At 34.5% G+C, this 22,797-nt stretch overlaps 1 protein-coding gene across 1 annotated transcript; it reads right to left on the bottom strand.

Moving 5' to 3' along the window:
* Positions 1–5,150: 5,150 nt before the first annotated feature.
* LOC120355135 lies at positions 5,151–9,749 on the bottom strand. The gene is made up of 3 exons (XM_039443454.1): positions 9,639–9,749; positions 6,539–6,817; positions 5,151–5,471 (listed from the first exon to the last, which is right to left on the bottom strand). Exons 1-3 carry the CDS (start codon positions 9,747–9,749, stop codon positions 5,151–5,153), a joined length of 711 nt encoding a protein of 236 aa, XP_039299388.1.
* Between the last annotated feature and the right edge of the window lie 13,048 nt (positions 9,750–22,797).

Here is a 22,797-nt window from a genome sequence, read left to right as displayed (position 1 = left end):
TTCAAATTCATTAAAATAGTTCTATTATTATTGTTTTAAATGTCATAATAATAATAACTTTTGTACTAATAATAACAACAATGTTATTATCATTAGTACAAAGCTATGCCAAAGTTATAAAATCAGAATAATTTGTTATTATGACAAAACAATAATAATAGAATGAATAGACGACTCATATAATAGAACAGGAACCCCAGCAATAATAAGAATTCAATCATGGCAATATATTCAATACCCTCTAGAATATTATATAAAGAAATGATAATTTGGCCGGAGGATAATGATGACAAGGAGGAGGAGGAGGAGGTGAAGGAGTAGGAGGAGGAGGAGTAGGAGTAGGAGAAGGAGCTTGTGGTTGTAGAGGGGTTGGTGGAGGTGGATGAGGATGATGAGACGATGACGAAAGGAGAAAGGTGAAAACGATGACGTCATAATCAGTGAGTTGCCAGTTAGCGACTTCCAAAGTTAGCCATTTCCAATTCTCCACAATTCTCTGGCCAGAATCAGCGGGTTCCAGAGTTAGCCAATCCTGTCTGTGACAGAATCAGTGAGTTCCTAGCCAGTCACTTCTACAACCACAGTTAAAATTGGAAAGTGTACATTTTCTGTTTTTGTTAACGCTAGATCATCATCATCGCCTTGGAATCCTGTTGAAAATTTAATATTTTTTGCAATAGAATCAAATTCATTGAATGAAATTGACATCAAGAGGCGAGTTAATTTTTTGAATTTTGCAAAGCTAAAACACTGCATGACCTAGATCAAGCTATGAACTATAATTGATAAGGTAGGAATGTGCACTTAGCTGTAACAGTTGTCTCTGAGGGGGCGTATCTCGCGTCCTCACTCAATCAAGTCTACACTGATACTAAACCAAAATGTTCGAGGAAATATCTGAATTAAAAATTTGTTTACAACATTTCACTACAACAATACATAACTTCATCTTCAATTTTAATTAATTTATCTATAGACAAATTATGTGGACGGTAATAGCACAAAAAGTCTTTTATATCGTTCAAATTAACTGTGCTTAGAAAAATAGCCTTTAATTGTTTCGCCAAACTATAATTTTCACGAGATGATTTCTCAATTGCAATTTCGCATTCATTATACCAGTCTATGCAGTTTTTTAACCTCACTTCCAACTGGTTGTCAGCAGCTAACCACTTTGTCGGATCCATTGTTGTCGAGCGAATGAAGTAAACTATGTGTAGGCAGGCACTATTATAGAGTAATAAAACGGTCTTTCTTCATTAATAATTGTAGACAGACAACACGTGCGTGCTTTATGCAATCTCAGTGCATGCAAGCAATAAACACACTGTAATTCCTTTCCGTTGTAGGAGAATCCATAACGTGCAAAGTTTCTTTTCTGCGCATTTGTATACATCGGTGCCAATTTCATACTTCTCATACGAGTATTCTCGCACAAGAAATTATTTGTTTGATACATATTTTTAAACAGCAAAGAATTATAATGTTGTGCACTGTACAAAGCACATCTTCCATCGGGTCTATATTTATGTATCTTACATGCATCATAACACCACGAAGTGGTGAAAAAGCTGAAATCAGGCTTGACAAAGTCCTCCAGTATGCATTGTACGTTAGAATGCAATCTTCTTAAAAACTTTGCTTTCTCAGTTCCTTTTGTAAAAATCTTTTCATAACCTGCGAGGTAATCACGAATCATTGTCTCATTGTATTCCAAATCTCCATCGGTCCATTTTATTTTATGATAGTTACGTTCCAGCCATGTTACATCGTTATACAATTTTGCACTCAATTCCATCTTTGCAAATGGTGATTTGAAATGGAGTACGTCATAATTATTGCACTTGTCAATTATAGCAAGTTCTTTCACAATAATTTGATTACAAGTTTGTTTAAACCAGTGAAGATCAACCGTAGCAATTTTCGTAGACGTCTGCTTGTCCACTTCTTTATCTTCGGCGGGGCAGGGTCCTCGAATCCTTTGTCTTTCTCTTCTCGTTTCTCCTCCTCCTCCTCCACCTGCAGCGGCTTCGGTGCACCGCAGCTTGGTTCATAATAGAAACTATCAAGATCACACTGAATACCAATAGAGCGAGTTTGTGGCTTGTCCAAAATATCAGAACACAAAGAATAGGACATGTTGTCTGTTCAAAGGTGAAACTGATAATGAACTAAATTGAGCAGAATGCACACCTTATATAGGCGGCGCGCTCTATCAATAAAATTACTGAACTTCTTTCACCATGCTCGTGAGAGGTGTGTACTCCATCACACGATCGCTAATTAAAACGCAATACGTGGAAGTATTTGCAGGTACTGCACTATTAAATTCCATTTCAATACAAACATCTGTCGATGATTTCAAATGACTTGGTTGGTGTGAACAATCTACAACAATCAGCGGTGTTGATTCACAAAACGTTTTAAAGTCAATTTCTGTTCCGAGTTCGCTATTGATTGAATGATTATAATACAAGGGCGCGAAATCCAGGAACATCCGGTATAAAACTTCCTTCTTACCTAGCAGATTTTCATATGGATAATACTCACTGTTAAAATATACTTTAACATTGTAAATACCACAGCTATCGAAATTAGATATTGATTTTTTAATTTTATTCTTACGATCAGTTTGAAATGCAATTATAACGTATTTTGGACTATCAAAACTCGATGTGGTACGAACTGCCCAAGAATGGTTAAGTGAATTTTGCAAATTTGGTAATTTACAAATTTCCCAATGGTGGAAACCTAATTTCAGCGGAGTGTCAGCATCGAGCAGTCTCAAAAATTTCAGTCTTACATGATCTTCTAAAGTTATGTAGGGCATTCTCCATTGCAGTTTTGTAATTTTCACACTAACGCTTGTTCCACTTGCAGACTCAACACAATTTAGATCTGTCGGTGACCTCAATAAGACGAGTTCCTGTTTCAAATTTAAAATTATTCTTTGAAAATCTTCAAAAAACGGGAGGATTAATTTCAGCGGTACACAGAAAGTGAATGTATTATCCGTTAGCTCATATCCTGCTCTGTCAAAACCAGCCAAGTGATATGTGTTTTTATCAAGAGTATTCTTCACTGGAATAGCTTTAATTGTGGATGTTAATCCAATCAATCTTGATTTAGAAATTTGCTGACCTGCTAATTCATATTGTATTTCGTCAAAAAGGTTGCCGATTACGTTACTGCTTAACTTACAGTCTGCTGCAACTGGTGCATCGGCTGGGTCTGTTCCCGGTTTTGTACAGTTAACTGTTCCCTCAATCAATATGAATGATTTACAAGGTAAAGAATAGACATCTAAAGAATTTATGCCAATATGTGCCTCGTCAGAGTTTTTTATTTCCTGTCCCGAATAAACTGTATGAGTGTGAAATTGGAATTTAGTAATATCATTATAAAACTGAAGGTCTGTCTCCACATCCAGAATTTCACTAATTGCTGCGCCTGACATTTCGCCAATCAACTATAAAACCCAACTTTTCTAATATTCTCACGCTTTTAGCCGACAAAGCACGTTTGTTTTTAGGTGTTGACGCTATCGCGTTCCTTTCTCTAATGACTTGATTGGTCTTATTCGAACGTGGGTTGAAAATAAGATAACCCATTACTTTTCACGTATGTGCAACCTAATTGTAATTGTATCTCCACGGAAATCAATAAACGACCCGTTCTGGTCCGTTACCTTTACATTAATAGTTTGAATTCGATGCGTATTCAAAGGTACATGAATAATCGGTGATGGTACTTCGTTTATTAAATAACCGCTAGGAACCTTTGGTAAAAATTTGTAGATTATATGTTTCTGTTTTCCCTCAGAGTAACTGCCGTAAGCTAAATTACACTCAACTACAATACTGTCAACGCTTGTTATGTTAACCAAATGTTTGGAATAATGCCATTTATTTGGCTGCAAAACAACATTATCAAAACCAAGTATCTTAGCAATCGAATCAGAACGTGTTAAATCAATGGGTTTATCAGAATGAATTTCAATCTTCATAGTATTTACGTTTGCACGTATAATAAGTTTATTCTTCTTCCCATCAATATTCAATTTATTCTTTAAAGATTTTATAATATCCTCAACTTCATATGCACCAGTATCCAACTCGATTAATCTATCACCATATTTGAAGCTGGAATTTGTTCCTTTGTTAATGTTTGCAATACTATTGTAACTGGAAAAATTAATCAATCCAATTTCCCATTCACGATTTTTATCCAATTCTATAATTTCTTGTAAATGTTCATAGAGGTTACTCGTGTTAGATCGTAATGTAATAGCTACCATCTTGTGTCTTCACCACAAACACTTAATTACAACTGATTTGCAAGAAACAATAATGTAAGATGACCACAAAAATCGCTATTTAATGGTTGCATATGCTCCACATTATAAAATATATTTACTCCATTTTCTTTTTTCCAATATTTGTCCAATTCGTATGGAGATTGTAAATTTCCAATTGGATCAAAATACCAAACATTAGAGCCAACTTTCTTATATGCTACCCAATGTGTCCCATCCTCACTTTCCCTTGCTAAATTCACAATGGCATTCTTGTTTTTTAGAATTTTTTTGGGTAATGCATCTAGCATGATAAGAATATTATTTCAAATCTGAAAGGTGAATGCGATTTGAAAAGGGGAGAAATGATGCTGGCATTGCAGGCCCACCCACATCTGTAGGAACACGTGCTAATGTAGGAACACGTGCTAATGTAGGAGGGAGCGAGAAGCCAGCAGCGCTTGCCTGTACGGCTGTGTGTGTGTGTGTGTGTGTGTGTAGCGGAAAAGACTACTGAGCATGCTATAACTATAAAAGACTCAGTCACCTTATTTAAATATCTTTCACAACAGAGCAGGTGAAGCAGCATTTCTTCTTCTGCGTGTTTCTACTATTCATTACAAACTCATCAACAACGGCAACAATAGGTAAGAATTGAAAACAATTTTTTATCAAATATGCACACATTATATTTATCTATATTCACACATAATAATATCATGTAAAGCATGTTAATGCTGGCTGCTTAGCGACATAAAAATTGTTAAAATTAGCATTTAACAATTTTTATGTTTGTCATAGAAGCATTAACATGCTTCACAAACAGACATAATGATATACACTGCAATTTGAAATTCTAAATGTCTTTTTCGCTCAAAATCCGGGCGAATCTTTCTGGCAAATAAACATCAGTTGTTCTCACTCCAGGCACCCGGATTTTGACCACAATTCGGCAACCGTGCTGGTTGGACGCCTCTCTCACGTCGCATATTGGGTAAGGTAAGCCCTCTTCCAGCTCACGCAGAGGCGTCCACGGTTTCTCCATCCGACTATTTAATAATTTCAGGAAGCTTTCCGATTCCATCTCGTTCTCCGCTTCCTCCTCCTCCTCCACCTCCCTTCGTCGCACCTCCTCCATCAGCGGCACGAGTGAGGAGTTCTCTTCCGGCACACGTTTCTGTTGAAAAAATATTTCATTAGACTCTTATTTGTTTCAGATTTTTCATCATCAAATCATACGAGAGAGGGAGAACTTGCTCAACAGATTCACTATTCAAAACTGGAAGTAAGTAATAACTCGGAAATTCTCCGATTACTTGAACTCAATTCAAATTGCTAAATAATTGATTCAAAAAATATTTCAGTTCATTACATGTTCATTTTTATCAACAATAATTTTGTTTCACACGAAATATTATAACAGTTTATGCATGTGAACGCATTTTTCATAATTCAAATAACAATGTATTATTCGAATCAATATTTCAGTTCATTACATGTTCATTTTTATCAACAATAATTTTGTTTCACACGAAATATTATAAACAGTTTATGCATGTGAACGCATTTTTCATAATTCAAATAACAATGTATTATTCGAATCAATATTTCAGTTCATTACATGCTCATTTTTATCAACAATAATTTTGTTTCACACGAAATATTATAAACAGTTCATGCATGTAAACGCATTTTTCATAATTCAAATAACAATGTATTATTCGAATCAATATTTCAGTTCATTACATGCTCATTTTTATCAACAATAATTTTGTTTCACACGGAATATTATAAACAGTTTATGCATTATTCGAATCAGTAATTTGATATAGTAAGTAATATATATATATATATATATATATATATATATATATATATATATATATATATATAAGTAATAACTTGGAAATTCTCCGATTACTTGAACTCAATTCAAATTGGTAGATAATTGAATTGTTTCATGCAACATATTTGAATTTATTATCGAAATTACTAAAACATGTTTTGAATTTTTATCCAAATTTCAATGCAACCATCATGAGAATTTATCTGTGTTCGGATTGTTTTGATAGCACAATTAGAAGTCAAGCTCAGTCCTCGCTCACAGTATAAGAATCAGTAATGACTTGTAATGCACACAAAAGATTTTATCCATTGGAAATTAGTTTTAAAAATTCACATTTTATAAAGATTTTGTGCACATCACATGTTGATACAATAATAATAATATTTGTTGAAACTAACCTTTGATTGAGTGAGCACGTGCTCCTCCTCATCCCCGCTAACCTCAGGCTCCTCGAACGTCAACTTCCTCTTCGCCTGCTTCTGCCTGATGCTGTTTGAGAGGGTAGTTAGCACCGCTCGTTGTGGTGCCCAGGTAGGTGCTGGAGCCAAGCAGTGAATAGGACTGTCCCTGATGACAATCTCGCCCCCTGGTGATGCTGGATCCAGTGGAGCAGGTGCGGGAGCAGAAGCAGCAGCAGCAGCAGCAGAAGAAGCAGCACACAACTCGGCAGCTTTGCGCTGTCAATAGTTGAGCACACGCTGCGACGGTGGGCTATCCGGCAGGATGTAAGATGGAGAAGATTGTGAAGTCATCGTGAAGGTGGTTCAGATGTAAATGATAATTTTCCTCTCATCGCTTGTGTTTATATAGCATACCTTTCTCTCTCTGTTCCAGGCTCGTGCGAGCGAGAGCGTGCTACAAGGCGGAAAAAATTCGACACGTGCTCCCGCATCGTTATCAGATTGTAAGTATTCTCTCTCCGACACACGATCATTTTTCAAATAGCATCCATGTGTTAGAAGACGAAAAAAAAAAAATCTCGTCTAGAACTCAGCATGAGACTTCACCTGCTAGAAGCTGAAATCCCCCATGTCTACTCACTCAAACATATTTCTAATATTATTAAATATTTCACGCCATAGAGGAATAGCATTCTCGATTCAGTTATTAAATATTTCATTGTTTTCACAGCATTTTCTCACCTCTCAACTCGAGTTCCAAACCTCATAACCAGTTGAGCTCTCGTGAGGGAAACATACCCGAGGAGATAGCTGTCATTTCGTGAAATCAACACATGTAAGTTCATTTTTACTTTAATTTTATCCTTTGAGGACAAAAATCCTCTCCTCCGAGGACAAAAATCCTCTTCTCCGAGGACAAAACCTCTCCTCCGAGGACAATTTTGTCCTCCGAGGACAAAACCTCTCCTCCGAGGACAATTTTCCTCTTCTCCAAGGACAAAAATTGTCCTTTGTTCTCCTCCTCTGTCCTCCACTCGTTTAGCAGGAAAGAAAAAATGAGAGAGGAATCAGGAGAAGGGGTGAGAGGTAAATGTCAACAGTCAATGTCACAATAATTTTCTTTATTTTTAAATTATTATACATACATCAAACCATATCTATGGACAAATCAAATACAGAAAGTAACTCTTTCCTTATTCCTACTGGGTGTATATTTAAAAACATCTAGCTTGATTCTAATTTTATAATTCAAATCAATGTTAGAGCTCTCAAATTCCTCCTCTAACCAATAGTTTGAGACATACAATTCTTCCAGATTTTCAAACTGCAGAATATAGCGAGTATTGTTTCTATTGTACACTTCTTTTATTGCAATAATGACTAACTCTATACCTTGTGGTAACTCTTCCAATCTTTTACACTGTCCTACTTTTACTTTCCCTTTAATTTCCAGCATTGTGATGTTATTATACTGCTCCACTTCTTTTTGTGTGAAGGGAGTGTCTTCCAAGTTTTTCCATACATCTGACAGAAACTTAAGTGATTCTATTCTAGGAAATGTATGACCATTATAGCTTGTCATACCATTGACTGTAATTACACAAATTTTCTCTTCCCTTGGTAGACAAATAATTTCTTTTTTGTCAGTGTAAGGGATTACAAAATAACCCTCTTTCTTAAGGTCTTCTCTTGCATTGTATGCATTAATAAAAACATTTTTATGACACCCCTTTACAAAGTAAACATTTTTCGAACCTTCCTTTTCTCCTAAAACACCTACATATGCAAATTTTCCTTTATTATTTACAGTAAATGCAGTCACATTGTACACTCCACTTAGATCAAAATTTCGCCAATGTGAATGGAAATATGGCTCAAGTTCCTCTCTCAAATTTTCTATTTCTTCCTCAAATTCTTCTATCTGCTTATGCTGTGCCCTAAATGACTGTGTGGTTTCAAAAAACTCAGTTTTCCTCCGTTTTAGATCAATTTCATCCAGTTCTAGCTTACGCTTTTTGTCTGATAGCACTGTGATAGGAGACGTGGGCTGTATCTCTTTAACAGGGTATGGGAGAAGCTTACAAGTTATGTTTGCTCGTTTTCTTAAGACTTGTGGTATCAAGTTACCTGTTGCTACAAGGCCCAACTCATCTAGCTCAACAACTTTGGATATGGTAGAGAAAACTGTGGTTGACTTGGAGAAATATGTCTCACCACTCTTAATATAACACTTTTGTGAGAAACTGATATTATTCTTGTTTGATGGATCCTCAAAAATTTCTACATAATTTATAGGTAGTAAATTGAAACTGAATGCAGAAATAACATAAGAAATTATTTTATTTCTATGTTGTGGGTCGGTGGGCAGCTTTACTTGTACACCAGTCAATTTCTTGGTATTGCTATTACCCCAGTAAACATACTGTAGAAGATCATTATAGACCAAACAACAACTATTTTTTAAATTATCTGTCAGTTTTCTCCACATTTTAGCCAAGGACACAGAATAAATTGGAGCATTTTGGAAATAATTTCTACTATCATTCAAGAGTGACAAGCTATCTTGAATAGGGTCAAAGATTTTGCTATTGTCTCTATTTGTTAAACTATAGTTATAGATTGTAGCTTCCAAACGTGTAATACCATGCATTTTAGCTGCATCAGAGGTAAAGGTTTCCCGTAATCTTGTATCTGCACAGGCAATAAAGTCTACAATATGGTTACCTAACTGCTTATTTACACCAGGGCTTGTGATTTGGCATACAAACTTATTATAAATTTTTACCCTCACATTACTATTAACCCAAGTCAAGCAATCAATCCCAACAGTTTTATTGTTATCTACTATCACATTATAGTCTTCTTTATATTCTCCTTGAAAGCAGAAACAATGATTTGTAGTTAGAAAGTCACACATTCCATTCTTGTTGAATATTCCAGCAAAGTCCTGTGTTATGTGCAAGTCTAGTAGATAGAAGTGCACCTTCCTCAGCTGCTCCAATAATCTCGGTAGTTCTTCTATCAATGTAGCAATTGGGACATCTGCAAGCTCCACTTTGTAAGGTATCCCCACTGGTTGCTGGTATTTTTGTTTCACCTCGTTGTAATCATCTTTACCAAGCACTTGTAGAATCTTTTGAGACATATCACTTCCACCGTCCAATAGGTAAGGCAGCTTTGCTTTGACTCCATGTTTAGCTGTCAACATATTAGAGAATTTGTCTCTTAAATATAAGTTGAATGCACCACATATATCCTTTTTTAGAATGAAGCGTCTCTTATCCATTGGCTCACAATCATCCAAAGCACAGATTTTCACAAGCATTATATTGTCACAAAAAGGTTCTGTTATAGGCATAAGATTTGAGTCAACCTGCACTAACAGTTCTTCTCCAGCAGTGTAATCAATATTTCCAATGTCTGTCACAAGGTTGTCATCACACAAGTTTTCTGATAGAAACCACAAACCAAACCGCTCATTGGTAGGCTTGATTTTATTACCACAGAGCATATGCACATTAAACACCTTAGAAGTATTCATGTTTACTCCACCGTTGACACTATCAAACTGAACGAATGCAGATCAATGCAGTGGTATTTATAGTAAGATAGTTGAGAAATGACCTCATACAGAATTATTGAAACAAGATTTGTGGCTAAATATGATTCTGTTTCTTTAGAAAAAATGGCGAGAATACAAAGTTATCGTTGTGAACTAACTGAACTATTGGAGACGCATCAGCAATTATTGGACCAGTTAGCAGAAAAAGGATGGACGAATATGAAATATCTAACATTTGTGAGAGACTATGAAAAATTAGGAGTTTGGCATAGTGATAACTATAATCATATTTCAGTTTGTGATTTATACGGTACATCATATGATGCTTACAGGGGAAAAGATTGCCCCGATTCATGGAGATGTGTGTGTGCACATCTTAAAGAGTCTATCGATAAAATTAAAAAATGTATAACAGAAAAAAATAAACATTTAACAAAAGAACAATTAAATGAACTTATCTGGAATTTTTTATTTATTTGTTCAGATGAGAGTGGGCTAGAACAAGATTGATAGCATATTATGTTTAATTTCAGATTGGAGATGGATTCAATTTCATTTGATAAGAACTATTTTTCGAATAAAATCGATGAAAAATATAGATGTTGTTATTTCGAACTTATTGACAAAACAATATTAGAATTGAATAATTTCGGAAAAGAAGGACTAACGTTTGAGGAATATTTAACATTTATAAAACCTGGTAAAAGTGAAGAACAGAAGTCAGAACATATAAGCGTATGTTATATTATAAATAAGAATATAGTTGATAGACATCGAAGATGTGAATTAAAGGAAATTCCTGAATTTTGCTATTGTAATTCATTAGGTTGGTTGAATATTCAAATGTATTATTTCATTGATGATAGGTTAACAGATAAAAACATTGATAGTGTAAGATTTACATTTGAAATTATGAAAATGTGTGGCGAATCAGCAATGTTGTACAAACTATAACTTTAACTTTTTTACAGAAATTATGATGAACTCGTTAATTGAGGAGAGAATAAAACTATTAAATACTAAAAGCTTTGAATGTGAAAATTAATTGTAATACTTGTAGAGGTTTAAGGAATAAATGTATTAGTTGTAAGTTACGAATAAATGCAAAATTATTATAACTATTGACAAAAGTTTGAAAAATAAAGACGATATTGTACACATTTTTGATTATTGTACGGCATATTTAATGAATGTAAACTATATACTTGAATTATGTAAAGAATTATCAAAAAATAAATGCTGTATAATGTTTCTCATTCTATGTTGATTTATTGAATTAAACCAAGCTACTCTAGTTGTAAAGCTATGTGTAAGTTAGAATAATATATGAAGCCGGTTTAGTCTGATTAAGTATGTACACATATAAAATTGATTGAACAGTAGTAAGGAAGTCTTCATACTAACAATTGCTCAGTATGTCCCGTTACAATCATCCAACATTTAGATCTAAGCTAGCTTTAGAGCTTCATAGCGTGCCGCGTGTGAACTATCCCACTCGCAAATATGAGTTGAAAAGTGAAAAAGACTTGCTTCAAGCAGATCTCATTGAGATGACGAGTTTATCGCGTTTTAATAAGGGTTACAAATATATCTTAGCTGTTATTAATTGTTTTTCAAAATTTGCATATTGTGTACCATTAAAAGACAAGGCAAGCCAATCTGTATTTAACGCTCTCGAGCCAATTATTTCTAAAAATAAGGGAGTTAAGCTGTTCCAAACAGATCAGGGAACAGAATTCTTTAATTCAAAAGTTAAAGCGTTATTAGATAGATATAGTATTAAACATTATCATGTTTTTACCGATAAGAAAGCCTCCATAGTTGAAAGGTTTAATAGAACACTTAAAGCAAAAATTTATAGATATTTAACTGAACATGGAACCAAAAACTGGATATCGCAACTAGACAGTTTAGTTCGTGATTATAATGCAACAATGCATTCATCCATAAGAATGAAACCTAAAGATGTGGGGAAAAAAGATCGTAATCATGTTTTAATGTCTTTGAATTCTGCATTCAATAGACGATATAAATTGAAAAATTCAAAACCGAAATTTAAGCTAGGAGATGTTGTACGAATCTCAAAGAAAAGGGTTCTTTTCGATAAATCTTATAACATAAACTGGAGCGCAGAGTATTTTGTAATTCATTCTATATTTCCTTCTCAACCTGTAACGTATAGCTTGCGAGATCTAAACGGAGAAGTAATTAGTGGTAGGTTTTATGCAGAAGAAATTAAAAAAACACAATTAAACGAATCGGAGAGACAAGTGTATTTGATTGAAAAAATATTAAAACGTGATAAAAAAGGATTGCTAGTGAAATGGATTGGGTTTTCAACACCTAGTTATATTAGTAAAGATCAACTATTAGATGAAAAATAATCTTTTGTAATCTATTGTAAATATCATGTACATTTATTGTAAATAATCTATTGTAAATATCATGTACATTTATTGTAAATAATCTATTGTAAATACATTCCATTCAGTGTAAATATCATGATGTACATTCGTTGAAAATATAATAGCTCCTCATCAAACATTGCTTTTCATTTCAATCTGAAGTTTCGTAATTTGCTAAGGCTCAAGCAACAGATGATGCATTCTCGTGAAGAGGGTGCGGGAAAGAGAGGGCCAGTTGAAGTGAGAAACTTCTATCAGTGGGGGAGCGAGCGAATGCTTGCCGCTGTGATAAGCCGCCTCCTCCCCTTCACTGATAACTCACGAGAAATGATTAGTTCCTTATCAGATCACATGCTGTACACATGACTACCATGATTCCGATAGTAAATTTCGACAATGTTATAAGAGAGAAAGAAATGCCAACATGGTGTAAAAATGGTAAGTTGTTACCACATAATGCAAGGATCCTATAATATGCTCTTCAGGGTGTGGCAGGACCAATTTACTATTTAATTTAATTTTTTCAAAGAATGGGTTGAGATTTAAAACTATATACTTGCACACAAAGAGCGAGTATCAAGATAAGTACTTGTTTTTGAGAGAAGTCTTTTCAAAAATGAAGGGTATTGAATTTCATATAAACAGCAATTCGGAATCTATAGCTCACCCAAACAAAATTCAACAATTTTCTCTTGTCATATTCGACGACTTCCAACTTAATCATGTACCTCAAATAAGAGAATATTTTACCATGGGACGACATCGTAATATTGACACTGCATATTAAATTCAGAGTTATGGAGCTACACAGAAACATTTCTCTAGGGACAATGCGAATATGATTATAATTTTCAAGGTAGATTTATTGAATCTGAAATTAATTCACAAAGATCATGTTGGAGGAGATATTTCTTATAAAGATTTTGTTAAACTTTGTCATAAAGTTTGGAATCGTAAACCTCATAATTTTCTAACTATTATGAGCGAGTGTGGAATTAATAGCGGCAAATACCGAGATTCGCTTGATACGTTTCTTACCGTTCAGTAGAGATTAATTCTTTGTGCAGTCATGTTGTCATACAACAGCAGAAAACTGAATAGAAAGAACGTTGGTTCAATCGAAAATATTAAGAAATTGAGAAAAGTAATTGGAGAAAAGCATAAAAGCTTAGTCAATTTTGAAAGGCGATCAGAGGAATACAATAGGAAAACTCTATCACCATTGATAAAACCTATAATTGAATTGGGAAAAAACAAATTCTCACACTCTACTGTAAAACCAGAAAAGGAAGAAGTAAAAGAGGAACAGAGTATGGAAATTGATGATAATGAGGAGGGGGATGAAAAGAGTTATGAGAGTTCAACAGACAATTTTTTAAGCTCGACTAAATTTGAAAACAGTTTACTTGGTTCTAGCAGAAACGATGATGTGCTGTCACAATATCTAAAAACGTTTCATGTGGAAAAATTGAATAATTCAATCAGTTATGGAATTTCATATAATTCTAAAGATGACGTGTATTATATTGGAAATCAGCAAGTAATATTCGATAACGGTTATATAGATATTAAAAATGGAAGATTCCGTTTAACACATGGTCTACTTGAGTTATTATTCAGTGCGAGACCAAACTCAATCTTTATAATCAGAGAGATCTGGATAAGTATAAAAAATCTTAACACTTACAGGCATACATTTAGATCAAAGAGGCTGTGTTAAACGAAATCAGGGAATTAAATCGCAAATGATTCAAAAGTTATTTCCCAGTAAAAAAATTAGTAAAAAGAAGGGTTGGGGTTTATTGAAATTTGCAAAAAATAATTCTCATGATAGAATTTATCAATACTTTGATAATTTTGACGAATTAGTGGAAAGATTAAATTTACTCTATTCCTCAAAAGCTAGTGGCAACACCAGGCATGATATTGAGATCGCGTCTATAATTGAAGAGCTAAAAGAAGCAAAATTAATTGTTTAGTGTTACGATGACTCTACATCGATTCGGACGAATTGATACGGCTAGTGCTAGCGGAGCTGTTGCTAATCTTACGTGTGATATTGACTCGATAACACAGAAGATAATCGAATCGATAAATCAACAAGGAATCAGCGAAGCTGTGAAATTTTATTTAGATTCGCAAATAACCAAACTCGTTTCGGAAAATACAAAGAATATTGGAGTGAGCATAATTGAAAGAGAACATATTCTAAGTACATTACAAAATTTCAGTGCTGATATCGATAAAGCTATTGCAGAGAGAGAGCTCTAAATTTAGAATCTGCTCTAGGAGAAGTGAAAACTTTAACAGACAGCTTTTCATCTCAGTTGCTCAGTATTAACAACAATAATGTTGATAAAGCTTATTTAGATGAGAAATTAAAAGCCGTATCAGATAAAATTAAGAATTTGGAGGTGCTGGACAGAAACTATCTCAATACTAAATTAAAACAACTTAGTACAGAAATTTTTACTAAAGTAAATGAAACACAGCCATCGGGAATTGATAAGCAATATTTAGAATCTGCTTTGCAGAAATTGATTAGTTCTTCATTAACAAAGGAAGAGTTTGAAAAACGATTATCTGAAATGGCGAGTGCAATAAAAGCTAATATTATGGAAGGTATTGAACAGTTCATTACAAAAAATTCTATTGCTATTCCAATTAAGCAAATTGCAGAAAAGTATGCAACTAAAAATGATATAGGAGATTTTATTAAGAAAAACGAGATGGGAGTCGCTGTGAAAAGCGTTCGTGATGAAATAGCTGAGGCAATTAAAAATTCGGAAGAGGGTACTGTCATGAGACTGCAATGTTCGGCTCCATTCATTGAGTATCTAAATTTATTCATTCATAGAATCGCCCTCGACATTGTATCCAAATACGCCCAGGTAAGTTTTCACATGAACTGGATTGAGGCCAAACAACATAACCTTTCCGAAAATCAGGTAGTGCAAATTATTACAGAAAAAATGGATTTAGTCAAATATAAAGACTTTATATTGGCGCCAAAAACATAAAATCTTGTAAACAGTTGTGTGAGAGAGAGTGAACGATATGTTGTTCCAGTCTAGACGACCGTGATTGATTGTATAAACACTTGTGTGAGAGAGAGAAGTACAGACCTGCAGTTTCAAATTTCACCCTAGACATTTTTGACTATATCGATAAATCTTGTAAAAGGATGTGTGAGAGAGAGTGAACTTTAACACCTACAGTTTCAAATTTCACCCTAGTCATTTTTGACTATATCGATAAATCTTGTAAAAGGAAGATAACGCATGAGGCCATCTGTTTTTTCCACCTAGTAGTTTGCACAATCTACAAGTAATGCTTATGCGAGAGACAGAGAAACGATGGGTGTATCACTCTCTCTCTCTCTCTCTTGTACCCTCCATGTGATATAGGTCTGAGGATATCTATAGCTATTTTTTGGATAAGCTAGCTTATCCAAAAAATAGCTATAGATATTCTCAGAGAAACACGTTAAAAAATAACGCCCGCAGGTTTGTACAGCACATAGAAAATTTCAATATAAATTAAATTTGAAATTTTTCCTAACTGTCGGGCGGAAATCAAACCAATTGAATTATTCAATTTGCAATCACTTTAATTTTACAGTATAAGTTATTAGATGTAGTAATATGAATTCACTTTAATTTGACAGTAGAGAATACAGATTCACTTTAATCTGTCAGTAGAAAGGGAAATTATTTTTCCCTCAGGGAAATTATTTTTTCCCTCACTGAGAAAGGAAAATTATTTTTTCCCTCACTGAGAGAGAGAGAGATCACTCTCTCTCTCTCTCTTCATCCCCCTCATCCTCACTGGGGGAGGGGAAGAGATTAGATTAGATTAGATAAGATAAGATAAGATAAGATAAGAGAGAGAGGGTGAGGGAGATGATAGGGAGAGGGTGAGGGAGAGGGAGAGGGGGAGTTTGCACAAACTCTGGGGGGAGGGGAGAAGGGGGAGGGGGAGGGGGAGGGGGAGTTTGCACAACTCAGGGGGTGGGGGAGGGGGGAGGGGGGAGATTGCGCAAAAAAACCCGTCAATCCCCACAATATATAGCTACTGACAAAAATTGTGTTCAAAACTCTCCTTCAAAATTCATTTGTCAATTGGTCAATTGTTGCAAAACTGGAAATTTCATATTCAACACTAGATAAAGCTGCTGAAAGTCGTAGGGAAATGCGTAAAAGTGTGGAATTATACATCAAATTGAAGAGAATTTGATGCTCTATGAGCTCACAATTAGCATGGATTTTCTCCATGGGTTTCAAAATTTTCATTTTGAATGTTGCATTCTTTTAAAGCTGCTACTTTTTCTCATCAAATACCTTAACACATAGCTTGACATTTTGCCTTTCAAGGGAACTTGGGAAGAGAACTTTTCTGTCGAGTGGAGGTGCTATTTGATAACACTATTCGCTTCTGAGTAATGAAACGTTTTCAAGTGAGAAAAGCTTGCAGTGAGGATACTATCATGGTTAGCAGAATCTGGTATGTGAAAGGTTTGTTTTGAGTCAGTCTGATTCAACCAGTTGTTACGAATTCATGTACAGAATCAAATAGTAGAAAATATACTATGTGATGGATCAATCTATATGTAATGTGTTCTGAGTCACAAAAACGAGTAAAATTTCAACAAAATAATCAATTTTAATGAATTTTAGTTTTCAATCAACAATATCTTCTGATTGCTACAATTCAAATGTATAATCCAAAATCCCTTTGGGCGTGATTTTGTGTGCTCTCCGGTTTCAGGTTAAAGAGCACAAAATTACGCCCAGATGGATTTTGAATTGTACATTTAAATTGTGACAATTAGAGGATATTGAAAATTTTGCATGAAATATTGGTCTAGACTCTAGAATTCTCTAATGTATCCAAACGATTTATTGAAAAATCAAACTAAAATATATATTGCAAACACCAATGTATATACCGGTAGTGACTGGACTATAATGTTTTAAAGGGTAAAGGTAGATTAGCGAGTTTCGATTTTTCTTCTAAATTGCCTTTTTTGTATTATTCAAAATACATAGTTATAATCGTATAATGGTGCTACATTTTGATGAATAACATACTTTTGCACTTTTGAGATTGTTATTTGAGAATATTATATTCTTCCAATAAACATGTGTTTCAACCAGCAAGGAAAACCGGGAAGAACGTGAAATATACGGGGAATGTACGGGAATTTCCTGAGCCTGATTCAGTGGACACTCTGTCCACTGAATATAGATTAGGTTAAAATTTTGTCAATAACTTTGGTCCAAACGCGGCTCAAGTCAAATCGCTAATGCTCATCCAATAAATGTAATTGAATTAAAAATATCTGAATAATAGTTACAGAACAGAGTTAAAACGAATATATAATAGTAACAACAATGTTATTATCATATTTAATTCTATTGATGTAATATTATACAATATTAATTCGAATTCAAATTCATTAAAATAATTCTATTATTATTGTTTTAAATGTCATAATAATAATAATATAATAATAACTATTGTACTAATAATAACAACAATGTTATTATCATTAGTACAAAGCTATGCCAAAGTTATAAAATCAGAATAATTGTTATTATGACAAAACAATAATAATAGAATGAATAGACAATCATATAATAGAACAGGAACCCCAGCAATAATAAGAATTCAATCATGGCAATATATTCAATACCCTCTAGAATATTATATAAAGAAATGATAATTTGGCCGGAGGATAATGATGACAAGGAGGAGGAGGAGGAGGTGAAGGAGTAGGAGGAGGAGGAGTAGGAGTAGGAGAAGGAGCTTGTGGTTGTAGAGGGGTTGGTGGAGGTGGATGAGGATGATGAGGAGACAAGGTGACGAAAGGAGAAAGGTGAAAACGATGACGTCATAATCAGTGAGTTGCCAGTTAGCGACTTCCAGAGTTAGCCATTTCCAATTCTCCACAATTCTCTGGCCAGAATCAGCGGGTTCCAGAGTTAGCCAATCCTGTCTGTGACAGAATCAGTGAGTTCCTAGCCAGTCACTTCCACAAGCACAGTTAGCCAAATTCCAGTTAGCGAATTCCGCGTTCACTGATCAGCTTATGACGTCACAAACCAGCTGTCACGTGACGTCACAGCTCTGCTAAGGGGAAGGAGGATGACGCCGGGGGGGAGGGGTGTTGTGGGCATGATATCAATTGATTCATTTCTGTCATAATTACCCTACTAATATCAACTAGCAAATGGATTATTTTACATGGAGCTAGTTTACTATCAACTAGCAAATGGATTATCATACATGGAGCTTGTTTACTATCAACTAGCAAATAGATTATTTTACATGGAGCTAGTTTACTATCAACTAGCAAATGGATTATCATACATGGAGCTAGTTTAATATCAACTAGCAAATGGATTATTTTACATGGAGCTAGTTTACTATCAACTAGCAAATGGATTATTTTACATGGAGCTAGTTTACTATCAAACTAGCAAATGGATTATTTTACATGGAGCTAGTTTAATATCAACTAGCAAATGGATTATTCTACATGGAGCTTGTGTACTATGTGTACTGAGCTTGTTCACTAATGTGTCGATCTCGAATAGAATATCGTCTTACACTGGAACTTCAACGATGATATTCAACAATTTCAGTAACGTTATGCAAAGGCATCACTTCACGAGACATGGCCTGCACTACGGAAAGAAAGGAAAGCGTTCACTTGGAAAATCTTTCTGTAATATTGTGGCAAATCATGGACTCTTGAAACATGCTCCTTCCATGCCAATGGAAATTCATAACAGTGTTGACGAGGACGTGATAGTCCGCGACCCTGACTGCTCGACTCCAGCTTCAACCCCATTGGTTGTAGAACATCCCATCAATGATCGTGATGGAACACCTTCCAGTGTTCGACTTGGAGAGTTGAATTTCCACCGAGTGAGCGACGATCTCCACACTCCTACGTCCAGAGTTCACTCAAGAACTGTTAATTCTTCCAATCCTGATACTAGATCGAATAATGAAAATAGTTTCTTAGGTCTCTTTCAGTTCCTATCAATGAACAATTCCATTTAAATGATCTTAATGATCTTGACTCTCCTACTCTCTCCTTATTCTTTTGCAATGTACAGTGTCTAGGTAATAAAGTAAATGAAATAAATGTAATGAATAGTATCAATGATAATAATAAATTATGATATTCTCTGCTTAACTGAGCATTGGTTGAAAGAGAATCATTTGGAACTGGTCAATATAGATGGTTTTGTGATGACCTCTGCCTTTTGCACAGTTAAATTCAAGAATAGAGGTGTTGTTTTCATTTCAGACAAATTTGTTGATGATTTCAAAGTAATTGATGTATCAGCTTATAGTAATGAAATTCACCATGAATTTGTTGCTGTTAGGAGTAAGAAATTGAAAATTATCATCATAACACTCTACAGATCGCCTAGGGGTGACTTCAACCTTTTCCTTGATGCATTGGATAGACTTATTATATCTTCAACTAAATACACGCAGGATTATCATTTTATTATAGGAGGTGATTATAATGTAAACATACTGTCTATTGATCCTAAAAAATCCGAGTTGGTAAATTCTCTCAAATCTCATAATCTGTATCTGACCAACTTTGAGACAACAAGAATGAATTCTTGCTTGGACAATGTTGCAACTGACCTGCGCCCCGGTTTGTTCAAGGTGGCTGTTGAGCCGGTGGTCTTGGGCGATCACGATGCCATATCTTCCAGAGTGAGATCCAATACGAATATAAGTGGGAATACTAATTCAAAAGATGGAAAATCTTATAGTTTCAGACCAATAACTGCTATAGGAACCAATCAATTATTGTCTCAACTATGTACCATCCACTGGCCGAGCATTCTAATACACGAAAGGGTTGAAATAATTTTCAATTATTTTTTAATGAATTCCATAAGCTATTTGAAATTTTCTGCCCTATAAAAACTATAAAGCCTTCCTCTGATGGAGTTAAAAAGTGGAATCAACTCTCACCTGCTTTGAATGGTTTAAGGAATACAGTACTGATTGCTTATGATAAATACAAAAATAGTAGGTCAGAAAATGAAAAACGCACTTATACCAATTTAAAGAAACTATATAAATTAGAACTTACATCATTCAAGCTCAACTCAAATGTCCGGCGTATTGAATCAGCGAATAATAAGTGCTCAGCTGCATGGAAAATTATTCGGAAATGCTCTAATCCACCTGCTGATGTTAGTACATCTATCTCTCCTGATACATTCAATCAATACTTTCTCAAATCAGTAGAACAAATTCACAGGAGTATTGACTCAACGGATGTTCTAGCAGAGGATTTACTATCTCTCTCTCCAGGAACTGATTGTAGATTTGAAATGAAAGAGGTCCCGGTTGTGCAGGTTCTAGGTATTGTCACAAAAATGAAATCCTCAAATAGTAAAGATATATATGACTTGACCAGCTCACTAGTAAAAGAAGTAATTCAACCAATCGTTGCACCATTAACAGCTTGTTTTAATTCTTGCATAAATGAAGCAGTTTTTCCAAAAATTCTGAAACATTCTAGAACTATTCCTATATACAAGAAAGGTTGCAAGAAACAACCTGAGAACTTCAGACCCATATCTGTTCCACCAATATTCGGTAAAATTTATGAATATATCATTTCCATTCAACTCTATGAATACTTTGAGAGCAACGGCCTGCTTACCACTGCACAGTTCGGTTTCAGAGCGGGTAGATCAACCATAGATGCAGTTATTTTCGTCTCGATTGTAGACAACATATTATTAGACTGCTTCAATTCAAAGAACTATGCAGGTTTAGTCCTGTATGACCTGAGTCGAGCGTTCGATGTTGTTCAACATGAAATTTTATTGAAAAAATTGTATTATTTAGGTGTGCAAGGGAAAGCTCTTAAACTGTTGCAATCGTACCTGAGTGATCGTAGGCAGACTGTAAATGTTAATAACGAATTCTCCAAGTGTTGCATTGTACGTCATGGTGTACCACAAGGATCAATACTAGGACCCTTGCTATTTCTGATAATGATGAATGATATTGATTATTGTACCAAATCTAAAGTGGTTTGTTATGCTGACGACACATCTATGTTTTCTGTAGATACTGATATCCTGGCTCTAAAAGAAAAAATGTCCAACTGTCAGGATGAAATGAGCATATGGTTCAGGGCAAATAATCTACTTCTCAATAGCAATAAAACGCAACAAATAATTCTAGGGTTGAGGCAAATTGATAAAGATAATTTAAAATGTGTGAAGATTTTGGGGATATATCTAGATCAAGGATTGACATGGGGCGCACATATTGATCACGTTTGTTCCAAGCTGAGCCGAGTTATATCTTTTACGCAGATTGAAAGAATATGTACCTCAACATTACCTCAAAATGACCTATTTTGCCTCCTTTCAAGGTACATTTGCATATGGTTTATCATTGTGGGGTTGTGCTACTGATGTACAGAAAATCTTGCTCCTTCAGAAAAAGGCTTTAAGAATTGTTGGTAATGCAGACTACTTAGAACCTTGTAGGCCAATTTTTGTAGAACAGAAAATAATGACAATTTATAGCTTATTTGTATTTTTACTAGCTATGGAAGTGAAAATGAATTTTGACTCTTTCCTACGTAGGTAGAATTTTCACCAGCATAATACAAGGTACAGACAGTGTATTGAAGTACCATATGCCAGGCTGAGGAGAACTCAGATCAGTTCAAGAGTAATTTCTATAGAAATATTCAATAAGCTTCCGTTTTTTGTGAGAGAAATATCTGTTGCTCAATTTAAACGACAAATGAGAACACTTTTGACAGAAAATCCGCTTTACTCATTTACTGAATTCCTCAACATGAGCAATGTAACTATTGGTAGCTACTTCTGATCAAATTTGAATTTAGAGTAAATCTTAAATAAGTGTGAACTATTATATAAACTGTCATGACTTGTATATTTTGATTGCCTATTATCATTGGTTGATTTAGATTATCATTGTAATGCATATAAGATCATGACGTTTCCGATTGTATAGTTTTTATACTTAGAGGGATAAAAATCTATTCTATTCTATTCTATTCTATTCTATTCTATTCTATTCTATTCTATTCTATTCTATTCTATTCTATTCTATCTTTCTATTCTATTCTATCTATTCTATTCTATTCTATTCTCTTCTATTCTATTCTATTCTATTCTCTTCTATTCTATTCTATTCTATTCTATTCTATTCTATTCTATTCTATTCTATTCTATTCTATTCTATTCTATTCTATT

The sequence above is a fragment of the Nilaparvata lugens genome, chromosome Y (genome assembly GCF_014356525.2).
Source record: "Nilaparvata lugens isolate BPH chromosome Y, ASM1435652v1, whole genome shotgun sequence".
NCBI lineage: Eukaryota > Metazoa > Arthropoda > Insecta > Hemiptera > Delphacidae > Nilaparvata > Nilaparvata lugens.
Note: the sequence above shows the minus strand (reverse complement) of the source record. Positions and strands in the feature narration are given on the sequence as shown.